General features: G+C 41.6%; 1 protein-coding gene across 1 annotated transcript in view; it reads left to right on the top strand.

Annotated features, from left to right (window-relative positions):
• The window catches only part of LOC117282036 (elongation of very long chain fatty acids protein 1-like), a 43,818-nt gene extending 27,873 nt beyond the window's left edge, over positions 1-15,945 (top strand). The window contains exons 3-7 of the mRNA XM_033753966.1: positions 83-163; positions 1,343-1,399; positions 2,128-2,233; positions 6,316-6,452; positions 15,387-15,945. Coding sequence (XP_033609857.1) covers positions 83-163; positions 1,343-1,399; positions 2,128-2,233; positions 6,316-6,452; positions 15,387-15,551 — 546 coding nt within the window. The 3' untranslated portion in view covers positions 15,552-15,945. The remainder of the gene's footprint in view (positions 1-82; positions 164-1,342; positions 1,400-2,127; positions 2,234-6,315; positions 6,453-15,386) is intronic.
• Positions 15,946-16,841: the final 896 nt, after the last annotated feature.

Raw genomic sequence — 16,841 nt, 5'->3', positions numbered from 1 at the left:
ACGCCTGTAGCAATTCTAAAAACGAGCACGGCTTGCAGGCCTAGTACCCAAATATTTATCGCGTAAGCCTCTTGTCCTGCAGATTGCTGCCGGAGGGTTGGTGTCCCATTTGATTGTCGAGGGTTGCAACCCCAAACAGAGATCAAGCGAGCACACGTACAAAGTAAGTATTCTTGATTTGCTTTAACCAATGCAGTATATTAGTAAAGTTACAATGCGGGTCTCAAACGTTGCTGATTTTAATAGTTAAGTACAGAAAAGTGAATGAAATATAATATAAAATATAAGCTGTAAGACCTTACCTTTTTTGTTGTTTGTTAAGTTTAAGACAAGTCCCATGCTTCGCTTTGCACATGTCTAATGTATATCCCATCCAATCCCATCTGTTGCCATACTCAATTCAGAAGACACGGAGTCTAGTTATTCATTTTGACACTGAGCGCCACCTGTTCAGTGTAGCCAGACAATGCTCAGTTCCGAACATCTCTTCTAACTCCAGATTTTGATACACGGCCATCTGAACCATCTGAACTTTCATGCAGTCTTGGCATAGTTGGGCGAAGCTCCATACACCTCTAAGATTTTATTATAGTTTTCAATGCAGGGTACGGCGAAAAGTCCCAAACGCGTCTAGAAATTGTTGTGATCAACTAAGTCTTTGGATTATTCTGCTAGACAGTTACATACAAATATAGTTACATAAATAATTGGGCGTTCATATAAAAATCATCTTCTTGTCCTACTTGAAGCAGAAAATCATACACTGTCGGCTACTTAATCCCAGAGCTTCCCGGTCGGGTGTGGTAATAATTAGAATGCTGTACAAAACGGCAAATAGGGCTCAGTTTTAATTTTACTAATAAAACAGATACACTTTGCCCACGGGTTTCAATCACATATTAATTGGACAAGTATTGTTTTTATAAACATGTAGAATGTGGAGTAGAACACATAATGTTATTAGTCGTTGCAATGACTTGCTGCAGAGTCTGTCATGGACAATGCATCATAAAGAACAAGCCGTAGTTTCGCTGTGCCTCACATTGCCTTTCTCAAGTATCGATGTTGTGTCTCGTAGTAACTTGAACTCTGTTAACGAGTGTCACCTCCCCCTATTACCGTTCATAAGCGAACAGGTCACTATCTGTTCGGTTTTCGTGCATGGCAGTGATTTTACTCTTAAATAGGATTGTTACATTTCCTTTGCGTTTAGTGTACAAAGTGAGTCCGTAATAATGAAGTTTTGTCCGTAATTCTGCCGTTTGCATACGCCACATCACTTATATTTGGGAAGTGGCATTTTGTAATTCTTATGTTTAAAGTGATAAATCCTCTGTTACAGGTACACTTGTGTAGCTGGTGGTACTTAATGTCGAAAGTAGTGGAACTGACGGATACCGTAAGTTAATTAACATTTCTGGAGTGAACCACACTATATAGAGTTACCTACTTGACATGTCTTCTTTTTTTGTGACACTGATGATTATTTCTAGCTTCATGTATGCACCATTTCCTCCATAACCTAAGGTTGTATAAACTTATCACGTAAGTTGTTGTCACTGGCTGTGCACTGTATCACGGGACCTCGTTGGTTGTCTCTTCTAAATAAAAAGAAGCAACCAAATTACACGAATGTTGTACTCAACATTGGCAGTTCTACCATTTACAGAGTAATTTATCATAATTCATGCCAAAACACCATTTGAATTAAGCATAAACTTCGTCGGAACGGAAGGCTTGTTAAGCAACTTTGCACCCATATGAATTTAATGAAATCGGCACTGTGGCTTTCGGAATTTCAAAAACAATTTCGGAACCTACATCAGAGCTACAACGTAACATAAATATGAGCACTCAAATAAAATATAATTTACGCACAGAATGATGTATTTATTTGATGAGAGAGCGCTTTCAGTATTATATCTCGGCACCTTGTTGCACTGATTAATGCGTATTATGGTTTACGTGAGCGTCTTTAAGGTGCACCTTCTTATTCTGCGTGTAGATTGTTTGTGCTATGATATATGTTGCAGAAGTGGCACACCAACAGCCTGCACCTTAAATACTGCACTTTATTGACAGAGGCAATATAAGGTAGTAATGGATACCTTGCTTCATATGTTACAGGTGGTCTTTGTGCTCCGAAAGAAAGAGAGACAAGTTTCGTTCCTCCATGTGTATCACCACGCTTCTCAAGTATTATTTACGTGGGCCTACCTGAAGTATCTACCAGGTAGGGCTCAGTATACAGTTGTAGTTCGGTTTCGAGGAGGTTCCTCCTGCAAAAAAGAGAGCAATATACTTTAAAGTGCTTCATATTGGGGCTCTCTTCAGTTAATGTTGTACAACGTGTAAGCAGAGACAGACTTGCGTAGAAATTGTGGAAACGAGGTCGGCAGATGTTACAGGGAGAGAGAAAGAATAAACATGAGAATAAAATAAAAGTAGAGGACTGAAATCACTCACTCGCTCATGGAGCTGAGCCCTTCTTGAGAAGCTGCGAATTCTGCAGCCACTCAACAATTTCCCAACATTTTACAGAACCCCAGGGTTCTTCACCGTGTTCACAAGTTCTCTACAAGGGTCCTATCCTTAGCCAGCTTAATCCAATCGAAACCATCAAATCCTATCTCTCTAAAATCCATTTTAATATTATCCGCCCACCTCTGTCTTGGTCCTCTTAGTGACCTCCTTCCTTCTGGCTTTCCCATCAATATTCATTTGCATTCCTCATCTCTCCGATTCGTGCTACATGCCATGCCCATCTCATCAACGTTCACTTGATCATTCTAATTATACTTGGAGAAGAGTAGAAATTATGAGGCTCCTCATTATGCAGTTTTCTCCAACCTCCAGTCACTTCATCCATCTTCAATCAAAATAATCAGCTCAACACCCTGTTCTCAAACACCCTCACTCTATGTTCCTCCCTTAATATCAGACACCAGGTTTCACAAACATACAGAACCACAGGCAGAATTATATTTTTGTATATTATAATGTTTATGTTTTTAGACAGCATACGAGAACTGAACGAATGGTAGCAAGCATTACCGAGTTCAATCTCACCTTAATTTCCTCCTGAATCAGGTTTTGATTTGTTATAGTCGTTCTCGAATGTCTGAACTGTGCCACATTTTCAGAACATCTGTTGCTTATCTTTACATAATGATTTTGTCCTGCATTTTGATGATGAGAAAGCAACATACACTTGCTTCTCTTTGTGTTCACTTCTAGGCCAACCTCACTACTAGCGTCAATTAAAGTTTGTGTGTTTCTCTTTATAGTATCAACATTATCAACCAGTAGATTCACATCATCAGCATAGACCAACAGCTGATGTGTCCCGTTTAATTTCAGTCCCACCTGGTTTACCTGGACCTACCTAATTGCATATTCTAAGGCAAAGTTGAAAAGGAGTGGCGATAAAGCGTCTCCTTGTCTTAGACCCATCTGGATAGGAAATGTATCAGACAGATGTTTACTTATACGGATTTTATTATAAGTTTCGCTTAAATTCATTCAAATCCACCTAACTAGTTTCATGGTATCCCAAACTCTATCAGAACATTGTACAGTACTTCCCTCCTAACTGAATCGTAGGCTTTCTTGAAGTCTATGAATAGCTGGTGTACTATTTTATTGTACTCATTGTACTATCTCATTTTTTTCCTGTATTTGAAGAATGGAAAAATGTGATTAGTAGTTGATTTGTTATGTCAAAATCCACACTGATGATCCCCAATAATTTCATCTATATATGGACTTAACCTTGAAAGAAGAATATTGGACAAAATTTTATATGAAGTTGATAGCAGTGATATCCCCCGATAATTACTACAGTCAGTTTTATCACCATTCTTGTGCACTGGGACAGTAAAGGATTCCTTCCATTGATCAGAAAATTCTTCTTTATTCCAAATAGAAATAATTAGCTTATGGATCTTAGAACGTAATATTTTGCCTCTTGCTAGAATCAGTTCTGCCAGAATTTAATCACTACCTGGAGATTTATACCGTTTCAATTTTGCAATACCACTTTCAGCCTCAAAAGGGCTAGGATCAGGTACCAACAGCTCAGCTGTATCGATTTCTATCTGCCTAACAGCACTGATCCTATGTACATTCAATAACTGAGAGAAGTAGTTCTTCCACCTATTCAAAATATTGTGGGAATCTGCAAGCAGATCACCATTTTCATGCTTCACTAAGTTACTGCTAGGCTGGTAACCCTTCTTGAAGTGATTTATTCCTCTATAGAGATCCCTAATATTCTTGATTTTACTGTTTGTTGCAATTTCAGCAGTTTTGTCTTACAGATATTCGTTCTTTTTATTCCTGAAATGCCTACTGGTTTCATGTCTTATATTGTTCAGATTATCCCTATGTATTTCGCTTGGACCCTGTTACCACTGCAATTTGGCTGTTTCCTTTGGTCTAATAATTTTGAGCATGGTTCATCGAACCATGGCTTATGCTTCTTCGGTTCATAATACGCTAAACTCTCCTTGGCAGAAATTTGATATTCTCTCTACGAGTTTCCCAACCTTTATTAACATCCACCTCAGTGCCCAAGTTCTCCAAAGCTGCGAACCTATTTGATATTTCAACACAATACTGCTCTTTACCCTCTACCTCATTTAATTTTTTGAGATTGAACCTCTCCATATGAACTCTGTGTGTTGTTTGTTTGCTCACTGCCAGTCTTTCCCTAACATTTGCCACTATCACAATCTGTTGCCCTGAATGATTGGACATCAAGTATACTTGAGTGCTGTCTCCTGTCAATCAAAATATGGTCTATTTGATTGTGTAGCTTCCCATCAGGAGATGTACATGTAAATTTATGGATGTTGCGATGTGGGAATGTGGCAAAGTTTACTACCCTAACGCCATTATCATTACTAATTTCGTGCAAACTCTCATTCCCAAACGTTTTTTGAAAATGTCTTCCCTCCCTACTTTGGCATTGTAATCTCCTAGCAATATTTTCATAGGGTACTTCGGGAATTTATCAAATACAAGTTCTAGTTCTTTGTAGAACCTGTCTTTTATACCATCAGGTTTATCTTCCGTTGGGGCTGAACATTCGGAACAATGGCATCTCACCAGCGACCTCTCAGTATTATGTATGCCATCCTATCACTAACGAACTCTACCCTCTTAACTGCTGATACGATTCTCTCACGTACGAAAAACCCTGTACCTAATTCATGATTTTCATTCCCCTTTCCATAGATAAAATGTATAGTCTCCTGCTGGTGCGATGCCACCTCCATCCCATCTGACCTCCTATACTCCCGCTAAATCTAACTTATATTATAAGATTTCTTCTGCCGCTGCCCTGAGCAAACCTGCCCTATACAAACTTCGTACATTCCAAGTGCCAAATCTCATATCCATTTTCATTAGCTTATGTCGTTTATCCAAGGAATCAGTCCAGGTCCGAGGCTTTGTGCTCATTTTCGTAACATGATAATTTTTACGGCGAGGAGTTGTTAGCCCCACGCCCAATCCCCAAGCTGGAGGACCACCCCTTGTCGGCTGTCCGCGACTGCTTATTCAATATATTCGCACGATTCCTCCAAAACTGGAGGCCGTCTCCTCCATCCGCAACCTGAGGACGCACCATGGCATGGTGACAAGGACCCACCTAACATGGCAGAGGACTGGGAATAGGTTTCTACGAGTATAACCTAAGTTGAAATGAACTGGCCAGGAATAGTTTATTCATGAGTTTTGATGCTAGCGGTCACGAACTGTCAGTTTGTTATGTTATGAAACGCACTGGTCGGCCCATCTCGCATGAAGAGTTCCTCTCAGCCATTCAAAAATTTAAATGTAAATTTTACCAGCAAATTTCAACGAACTCAGCTTCATAAAACCTAAAGAATATAATCACTATCTGCAAGGCATTACTACTCCTACTATTACAACCCGACATTCTTATTTATATAATCAGGTAAAAAAAATCCCTGTGCTTAGTTAATCAAGCACCATGCCATGAGAATATATGGGGGAGCGATATAGCTCCATCTTTCTCAACCTCGGCACTAGATGGAGGTGAATGGTTAGCTTCATGCCCTTGTCACATTAACGCCGCGAAACATTTTTTCCGTATCTATTAGACAGGGGGCTGTGTGGGCTTCAGAGCGGCTGTGAACGCTTTGGAGTGGGCAAATATTTCTTGTTCTTACCAGGAATCGAACTCTGGCCCTCCAGCCCGTCGCTACGCTGAGTTATCCCGGCTCCTCTTAGTTAGGAATTACAAGGAATATTTTTAAAACGTGTGCACTTATTTCTGAATGCTTGCAGGTGAACAAGCAATTTTGGCGGGTTTCATCAACTCTGCGGTACATGTCGTCATGTATTTCTACTACATGGTGGCAGCGATGGGCCCACAGTACCAGAAATATCTGTGGTGGAAGAAGTACATGACTTGGATACAACTGGTAAGTTTGCCGATGGCAAATGTTTGGCTGCCTAAACTTAAATTTTTGTCGAAATTAGAGTAATTTTCTTCTGCATGTGTCCGATACAACCACATATTACAAGGGACGTACATGTACCGAATGTTGATACAAGTTACTCGCCGCACAAGTACAGTATTTCGTACACAGACTGTACGTAAATCCACTTAAGATTCGTGACAAGAATCTTAATATTCCATCTTCTATGGAAGCCGAAGTAACACTGACACAGTCACGAAAGTTAATTGCAGTAGAACGCCGGTTATCCGACTTTTCAATTAACGAAATCACCGGAACCAAGGGCTGCGTCTGCTCAACAAACATCATTGTTGGGCTTTTTCAAATAAAATGAAAATGAAAATTTATAATTACAATTATTAACTTTCCATGTACCGTACGTTTTCATTTTTTTGTTTTGTTTTACTATTATAATAGTGTTCTGCGAACGCCTCTGTTGTCTAGTGGTCAAAGTTCCTGGCAACAGATCCAGAGTTCCCGGGTTCGATTCCCGACGCTACCAGATTTTCTGAGAAGTAGTGGGTCTGGAACGGGGTCTACTCAGCCTCGTGAGGATAACTGAGGAGCTACTTCAAGGAAATATCGACTCAGGTCCAGAAAAACGAGATTAACGGCCGTGGCTATCCTATCCGCTAAGTTTGCATTCACTTCACCGACAAGCAGGGGTTGCTCGGTCGGTACAGTTCGCTTGCGGACTACAGGCCACGGAATAGTGTTCTGGGGTGTTTCCTCTTGGATAAGAAGAATCCAGTTATCTGAATCACATTTGTCACTAATTCGGATAATCGGCCTTCTGCTGTATTTGTTGAGACCTCGGTATCGTGCTAACATTTATAGTGTAACGTTGTTCCCACTCCCAGCCCTAACCTGCCTACAAACGGTACGAGAACTTCCTGTTCAGATTAAAATTGCTATAGAGCCCAAGCTTCTGTAGGGCCCATTTCTAAATTTCGTGTACAGTCAATGAAATGCAGAAAAGTATATTTGCCTCCACTTATTTAGAAGTATATGTATACTATACGCTGTATTCATTGCATCTGTCTGCATGAAGAGTTACTTGTGCCGTCCATTAGCAGTCCAACAATAGATCTTTAACTGCACCACAACATTCCTCTGAGTAATGAATCAGCACGTACATTAATCAGGAGTTTAGCTTGCAAAGAAAACATGGAGAATATATGAGAAAACGTTGTCACAGGGCTTAATTAAACACCACAACATGAAGGTATGCTGCTTAACTCCACGCATTCTTAACTTCAGCACTAGATGAAGATGAACATTCAATTCATGCTCCGGCCGATTTGCCTCTGGGCAAGAAGCCCAAACCTCCCACTCCTTTATTTATTCAGGGTAGTTAGGTGAGCCTTCCCTTGTCACCACGGCATGGCGCGTCCTCAGGTTGCGGATGGAGGAGACGGCCTCCAGTTTTGGGGGAAACGTGCGAATATATTGAATAAGCAGTCGCGGACAGCCTACAAGGGGTGGTCCTCCAGCTTGGGGATTGGGCGTGGGGCTTACAACTCCTCGCCGTAAAAATTATCATGTTACGAAAATGAGCACAAAGCCTCGGACCTGGACTGATTCCTTGGATAAACGACATAAGCTAATGAAAATGGATATGAGATTTGGAACTTGGAATGTACGAAGTTTGTATAGGGCAGGTTTGCTCAGGGCAGCGGCAGAAGAAATCTTAAAATATAAGTTAGATTTAGTGGGAGTACAGGAGGTCAGATGGGATGGAGGTGGCATCGCACCAGCAGGAGACTATACATTTTATCTATGGAAAGGGGAATGAAAATCATGAATTAGGTACAGGGTTTTTCGTACGTGAGAGAATCGTATCAGCAGTTAAGAGGGTAGAGTTCGTTAGTGATAGGATGGCNAAGTAACACACATTACACTAAGTGACAACACGTTCAAACAAAACACAATACACAAAACACAACAATAAGGACATCCTACCACAGTGAATACAAACCAAATACGATTAACAACTACAACAATTACAGAGAAATACAAACAACTGCAACAAATACAAAAACAATTACAGAGAGAGAGAAGAAAAAACACAACACCCAAAACACAAACAAAAGGAAACCAACAGTCATGGATGCGTAATGTCATTTACTTCACTTCACTTCACTGCAATTTTTTTTCTTTTTAATTATTTCCACCCCAACTTCACTTCGCCTCATTTATCACTTTCCTAACCCTTTGCCTAAAATTGCTTGGTTTACAGGACAGAGTACCTAAAGCATCTGCAGGTAGTTGGTTCCAGAGCTGTATGGTCCTATTTACAAAGGAGTATTTCCCGATATCTGTCCGTTGCTTTCTACTCCTAATTTTCTTGCCATGATCACCCCTGCTCAGATAGCATGGTGTTTCTAATCTGTCACCTACAGCCTTCCAAGCCCGTTCTCCCTTGTATGCTTTGAAGAGAGCACGTATGCGAGCTATCTTTCTGCGCTCTGTCAAGGTTTCCCAGTTCGATTCGTTCCTATGGTGTGCAAATTTAGCCGCTTTCTTTTGCACCCGGTCTAACGCATTTACCTGTCCCTCCCTGTAAGGATCCCAGTACACCGCCCCATATTCCATAATTGGATGCACTAAAGATGTGTATGCTAGACTTTTAGTTTTGCTATTTCCCTTTTTAGAATACGCATTGTAAAGTGAAGTGCCTTCCAGGCTCTTTTCACAGTGTAAAATCTTGATCAGACCAGCTTAGGTCGCTGTGTAAAATTATTCCCAGATATTTACAGCTGCTAGCTTCTGGGATTACTGTGCCCCCTAACGAATAATTTAGTGACTCCATTACTCGAGCCCTCGTGAAACGAACTGCCTTACTTTTAGTTGGATTAATTTTCATCTCATTTTCATCCGCCCATTTCCAAAGTCTGTTGAGATCTATCTGCAACTTTTCCTTATCATTATTACTTTTAATTTTCCTATATATTATACAGTCATCCGCGAATAGCCTAATAGTTGACTCAATATTTCTCCAAATATCATTGACGTAGGCGAGGAACAGTAGTGGGCCCAGCACACTTCCTTGCGGTACTCCTGACGTTGTTCTGACTTCCTCCGATAGTTGCCCTCCCACTTTGACTCTCTGCGTACGGCCCAAAAGGAATTCCCTTATCCATATAACTACCCTTGAGTCCACTCCTGAGGCCGCAATTTTCGTAAGCAGACGATCATGACAAACTAAATCGAAGGCCTTCGAAAAATCTATTACAATTGTGTCTATCCTACTTCCGTTATCCAGTGAGTCTGCAGTGTCTTGGTAGACCGTGATTACTTGACTTTCACATGAATATCCCGGCCTGAAGCCATGCTGACCCTCAAATAACCAATCATTTTTATCCCATATTTTCCTCAGGTACGATGCTATAACGTGTTCCATTTGCTTGCATACTACTGAGGTTAAACTGACGGGTCTATAATTGGAGACCAGCGATCCATCACCTCCCTTGTAAACAGGAACCACTATGGCCTGTTTCCAATCACTTGGAATAGCGGCATTATTAATTGTCACATCCAGTAATCGCGCCAGGTATGGAATCATGGCTTCCCCACCCAGTTTTAGAAATTCACCAGAAATGCTGTCTGGCCCTACTGATTTGTTCTTTTTCGTACTAACTGCGAAGGGTTTCCCTGAGATATCGTGCTGTATTTGCGGGATGCTACGCTCACTGCTGAATACGGAAGAATAATATAAGTTGAGAAAGTTAGCCTTTTCTATCGAATAAGTCACGAGTCGTCCATTAACATCTTTGATTGCAGGAATATTTTCCCTATTTCCTTTGCGTCTTTTTACATACTTATAGAACTCAAGTAGTTACTATAGGATTCTGACGATGGTGTATAACACACTGATATATTGTGTTTCTGGACTTTATCCATCGTCCATCGTCGTGTTTTTGTTATCTTAAAAACTAGGACGATGGATAAAGTCCAGAAACCCAATATATCAGTGTGTTATAGAACTCAGTCCAGCAGTTACATTCATTTTTTAATACAGTCCTTAAAAATATCTCCTGCGCATTTTGCTTGGCTAATAACAACTGCTTGGACAATCGCTTCAGTTCCTCTTGATACTGCTGCCCTAATTTTCTTCTATTATATGCTTTCCTGACCTTTAATTTTATTTCTTTCACTTCCTTATTGTAGTAGTTAGGGTCTGATTTTTTCTGAGTATTCTATGTGGAATAAATCTTTCGATACACTGAAGTATTATGTTCTTGAAATTATTCCATACTTCCTCAACGCATCCACCATTGCTTGCCCATATTGCAAATTTATCCTGGAGAAAAGTTTGTAGACCTATGGTATCTGCTTTGTGGTACACCGGTACCAGTCTTTCTACTTCTGGTCGACAGTATGTTTCTTCCCATTCTACTTCTAATAACACCCCACAATGGTCACTGATCCCTTGTATAACGCTGCAAGAGGTAAACAGGTTTTCCGGCCGGACTAAGTATACATCCAGCAATGCATCCCCTCGTGTCGAGTTGTTTACTACCTGCGTGTACCCACTTTCCCACACCAATCTATTTACAGATTCCTGACCTCCACTAGTGCATTGCACGTTTCCATTCCAATCGGCGTAGGGCAAGTTTAAGTCTCCTGCAATAATGCTACGCTTTGTAAAATTTCCTAAAGAATCGGCTCGGGCTGCCAGTCTTTCTATAACCCGCATATCCTCATTCGGAGCTCTGTAGATGCCTACAATTTCCCATGTACATTTAGGGTCTCTGCCTTTCACTTCAACTGCAATCATTTCGAAATCCTCGTCCACCCATAGTTCCACGCAAGCAATGTAATTCTTTACACAAATAAACACTCCACCACCTCGAGTATTCCTATCTCTCCTGAAAGTTGTGTACTCGTCCCTAAAAACTTCGGCATTGATAATTTCCTCTCTGAGCCATGACTCCGTAGTTATGATAACATCGGGATTATATGTATCAATTAAATTCCAAAATTCTAAAGATTTATTAAGAATACTCCTGCAATTTACCTGAAGCAAAACCAAAGAATTGCCCTCTATCTTCTGTGCCCCTCCCGTAGCTACACATCCATCACTTGTGTCTTCCTGTCTTCTTGTCGCCGCCCCGGTTAGCGTCGGATCCTCGTTAATCGTGTTCGTCATCCTTCCAGGCGTTCCCTCATTGTTAACCCTCAGCAGCAGTCACTCGTTCCGATTTTGCACTCGGCCGCCGAAGTCACACACTCTGGAATACAGCTGGCTTAGTTTCCTCGCTCCGCTACTGTTTATGTGTAGTCCATCCCTGCCGAAGTCCCAGTCCTCAATCCAACTGTTTGGGTCCACAAATGTAACTCCTAGTGACCTCGCTACCCAGTCATATCTGTCGTTTAGTGCTCCAATACGCCGCCACGACACGTCTCTGCGCCTAAGTACGCCACTCAGAACTAAAGTGGCTTGAGGAAACTTAGTCTTAGCCTTCTTCACCAGAGCATATACATCACCCATCACATAATCCAGATTTCCAGTTCGTCTTAGATCGTTAGTGCCTACATGAATTACGACAGTATCAGGGGCCCCTAGATCTCTGTTGTCTATGACTCGCTGCAGTTGCTCAGTTCTAATTCCTGGAAAACACTGTACCCTCATATGTTCAGCTTCCACATTGCGTATAATGGAGTCACCCAACACTAAGCACTCAGCATCTTGTTGTCTCTGCACCGTATCACCCCTGGCAACCGCTCCTCGTAACTGATCTTCCATCGCACTGTTCTTCCGTTTAAGTTCTTCAATCTGCTTCATTGCATTCTCCAGTTTCTCCTCCAGTTGTCGAAGCCTGCCCCACCTGCACCTCTCACAACTCCACTTCCCGCTCTCTGCCATTTGGGCCCTTACATTGCCACAGCTGTTGTGAAACCAGCGTCCACATGTGTCGCACTGTGTTCCCGATTTCAGGTTCCTCTCACACCCGCTACGCAATACTTGTAGAATGTTCTCAGCCTCCACAACGGCACCAGGGTTTTGCTCCACACCGCCGATTACTAATACTGCTAGAGCTGCTGCGCATAGAAGCATGTTGCCTATGTAGCTTCTTGCTTGTCCGTTCATCTCCCGGCCTTGGACATGGCGCCAGGGGGTCCTTGAAGGCCAGTCGCCCACACGAGCTCGATAGTCCTCCAGGTAGCAACCCATTTCTATAAACTCTCCGGAAACACGACCGCTCTCGACAACACTTCAGGTACAACTCAAACAAACGTTTGGTAATGAAAGTTTACACGAAATCAATAATGATAATGGCGTTAGGGTAGTAAACTTTGCCACATTCCCACATCGCAACATCCATAAATTAACATGGGCATCTCCTGATGGGAAGATACACAATCAATAGACCATATTTTGATAGACAGGAGACGGCACTCAAGTATACTTGATGTCCGATCATTCAGGGCAACAGATTGTGATACTGACCACTACCTGGTGGTGGCAAATGTTAGGGAAAGACTGGCAATGAACAGACAAACAACACACAGAGTTCATATGGAGAGGTTCAATCTCAAAAAATTAAATGAGGTAGAGGGTAAAGAGCAGTATTGTGTTAAAATCTCAAATAGGTTCGCAGTTTTGGAGAACGTGGAAACTGAGGTGGATGTTAATAAAGGTTGGGAAACTCGTAGAGAGAATATCAAATTTCTGCCAAGGAGAGTTTAGGTTATTATGAACCGAAGAAGCATAAGCCATGGTTCGATGAACCAAAGGAAACAGCCAAATTGCAGTGGTAACAGGGTCCAAGCGAAATACATAGGGATAATCTGAACAATATAAGACATGAAACCAGTAGGCATTTCAGGAATAAAAAGAACGAATATCTGTAAGACAAAACTGCTGAGATTGCAACAAACAGTAAAATCAAGAATATTAGGGATCTCTATAGAGGAATAAATCACTTCAAGAAGGGTTACCACCCTAGAAGTGACTTAGTGAAGCATGAAAATGGTGATCTGCTTGCAGATTCCCACAATATTTTGAATAGATGGAGGAACTACTTCCCTCAGTTATTGAATGTACATAGGGTCAGTGATGTTAGGCAGACAGAAATACGTACAGCTGAACCGTTAGTACCTGATCCTATCCCTTTTGAGGCTGAAAGTGCTATTGCAAAATTGAAACGGTATAAATCGCCAGGTAGTGATCAAATTCTGGCAGAACTGATTCTATCAAGAGGCAAAATATTACGTTCTAAGATCCATAAGCTAATTATTTCTATTTGGAATAAAGAAGAATTTTCTGATCAATGGAAGGAACCCTTTACTGTCCCAGTGCACAAGAAGGGCGATAAAATTGACTGTAGTAATTATTGGGGGATATCACTGCTATCAACTTCATACAACATTTATCCAATATTCTTCTCTCAAGTTTAAGTCCATATATGGATGAAATTATTGGGGATCATCAGTGTGGGTTTCGACGTAACAGATCAACTACAGATCAGATATTTTGCATTCGTCAGATATTGGAGAAAAAATGGGAGTACAATGAGACAGTACATCAGCTAGTCATGAACTTCAAGAAAGCCTATGATTCAGTTAGGAGGGAAGTACTGTACAATATTCTGATGGAGTTTGCGATACCCACAAGACTGGTTAGGCTGATTAAAATGTGTTTAAACAAAACGTATAGTAAAGTAAACATTTGTCTGATAGATTTCCTATCCAGAATTGTCTGAAACAAGGAGATGCTTTTTTGCCACTGCTTTTCAACTTTGCCTTGGCATATGCCATTAAGAAGGTCCAGGGAAGCTGGGTGGGGCTCAAATTAAATGGGACACATCGGTTGTTGGTCTATACTGATGATGTGAATCTACTGGGTGATAATGTAGATACCATAAAGAAAAACACACAAACTTTAATTGACGCAAGTAAAGAAGTTGGTCTAGAAGTAAACACAGAGAAAACTAAGTATATGTTATTCTGTCCTCACCAAAATGCTGGGCAAAATCATGACATAAAGATAGGAAACAGATGTTTTGAAAATGTGGCAAAGTTCAGATATTTGGGAACAACGATAACAGGTCGAAACATGATTCAGGAGAAAATTAAGAGGAGATTGAACTCGGGCAATGCTTGCTACCATTCAGTCCAGAACCTGTTGTCTTCTCGTCTGCTGTCCAAAAACATAAAAATGAGAATATACAAAACTATAATTTTGCCTGTGGTTCTGTTTGGGTGTGAAACTTGGTCTCTGACAGTAAGGGAGGGGCATAGACTGAGGGTGTTTGAGAACAGGGTGTTGAGGAGAATATTTGGACCAAAGAGAGATGAAGTGACAGGAGGTTAGAGAAAACTGCACGATGAGGAGCTTCGTAACTTGTACTGTTCTCCAAGTATAATTAGAATGATCAAGTCAAGGAGGAGGAGGTGGGCAAGGCATGTAGCACGAATGGGGGAGATGAGGAATGTGTATAGGATATTGGTGGGAAAGCCAGATGGAAAGAAACCACTTGGGAAGACCAAGGCGTAGGTGGGTAGACAATATTAAAATGTATGTTAGAGAGATAGGATGGGATGGTATGGATTGGATTGATCTGGCTCAGGATGGGGACCAGTGGAGGGCTCTTGTTAACACGGTAATGAACCTTCGGGTTCCATAAAATGCTGGAAATTTGAGAAGCTGCAGAATTTGCAGCTTCTCCAGAAGGGCTCAGCTCCATGAGTAAGTAAGTAAGTTAGGTTAGCCTGGAGGCGGTTTGCGTATGGTGGCTAAGAAAATATGTCAGCCCTGCCTGGAATCAAACCTGGCCTTCCAGCCCGTACCCAGTTGCTAACCCTCACTGAGCTATCCTTGCAGATAAGCATAGGTCTGTCACGAGATGTAAACACGCTAAGATAACTCACTAAAACACTGTTTGTTGACAGGGACAGTTCGTGTTAATCCTGGGCTATCTCATTTTTACCTTGGCCTCGGACTGTCACCTTCCAAGACAGCTTAGCATCTTATTCAGTATAAACACTTGCATCCTGCTGGGCCTGTTCACGAACTTCTATCTCCAAACGTACAAGAAGAGGAAGGAACTGGACTAAAGGCAACTTTCTTGTAAAATTTTAAACGGTCAAATGAAGAAATGGAGCAGGCCAGTCACTCTTCGTGGATAACTACTGCGTTCTAAGCCATGCCACGGAGACTGACTGGAAGGTCATTTCGTTGGTATACTTGCAACGGAGCGAATCATCTCTGGTTCGACCGAGAGGTGAGATACCCCCCGCCTTTGAAATTGGCTTCTGCGCCTGAACGGATATGCTCACACATCCCATCCCACAGCCAAGTCATAGCTGTAACTATTGTAACTGATGCTTTAATGGTCATTGTTTACTCATTAAGTATACAGTTATGATTTCTCGCCAATTTAGCATCATAATCCTGTAGAGATTAACTGCAAGTGAATATAATGTTTATTTAGTACAATGGAGGAATCCATTCACTGTAGTCTTAATTATATTATATTTATAATTCCTTCTGCCGGATGCGTCTGTTATACTTTTACTGGATTATTCCCTCAGTAACCCATGAAGTAGCTATGTTTAGGGTAGCAAAAGTATGAGCGCCATAGCTCAAGCTGTTAGCCGCTGGCTTCCCAACGCGACGGCCCGGGTTCGATCCCGGGTCTGGTTAAGTGCGATTTGTGGTGGACGAAGTGGCGCTGGGGCGGGTTTTTCCCCAGTACTTCGGTTTACCAATCTTCATTCCACTAAATTCTCCATCATCATAATCACCCGGGGCAGGTACAATAGGTCAATCAGTGGATCCAGCTGGACTCCACCCCCCACTAAGCGAATTTTTTTATTTTAAAGAGGAAATTTACATCTGGATGGTTGTGAGACAGGGTGGTCACCTATGTAAGTAAAAGTAAAGTAAAGCTATCCCTGTAACAGGCCGTGAAGGCCCATAGGGTTGTGAGACGTTGAGGGTCCCACATTATCTAGACAATCGGCTCAAAGATGGCGCTAAGGTTGACAGCCTTACGCACCGGCCGCGCTTTACTCCCCAGGAAAATTATTTAATTAAGCACTATGGCCCTGGGGTTCACTCAGCCTCTAACAGAAATGAGTACCAGAATGTTACCTATGTGAACAGTGAAATTCCCACAGCCGTGGTTGTGTTAGTGTGTGCTGGGATGTGACGTAGTGACTGACTTAACTCACAGCTTGCAAATTTTGCCTGTGCCCTAGCAGCTGGCAGTACACCACAGAAAATGCATGCTCCAGGTAAGGGTTCAGTTCCGATAATCCTTATGGAAATCAAATTTTACATATGCTGGAAACTGTCGTAAGTACATTTGTCATATTTTGATGGCGCTCCACAAAAAAAAAAAA

Source organism: Cryptotermes secundus, unplaced genomic scaffold, assembly GCF_002891405.2.
Source record: "Cryptotermes secundus unplaced genomic scaffold, Csec_1.0 scaffold1759, whole genome shotgun sequence".
Classification (NCBI taxonomy): domain Eukaryota; kingdom Metazoa; phylum Arthropoda; class Insecta; order Blattodea; family Kalotermitidae; genus Cryptotermes; species Cryptotermes secundus.
The sequence above is the reverse complement of the archived record's forward strand: the minus strand, read 5'-3'. Positions and strand labels throughout refer to the sequence as shown.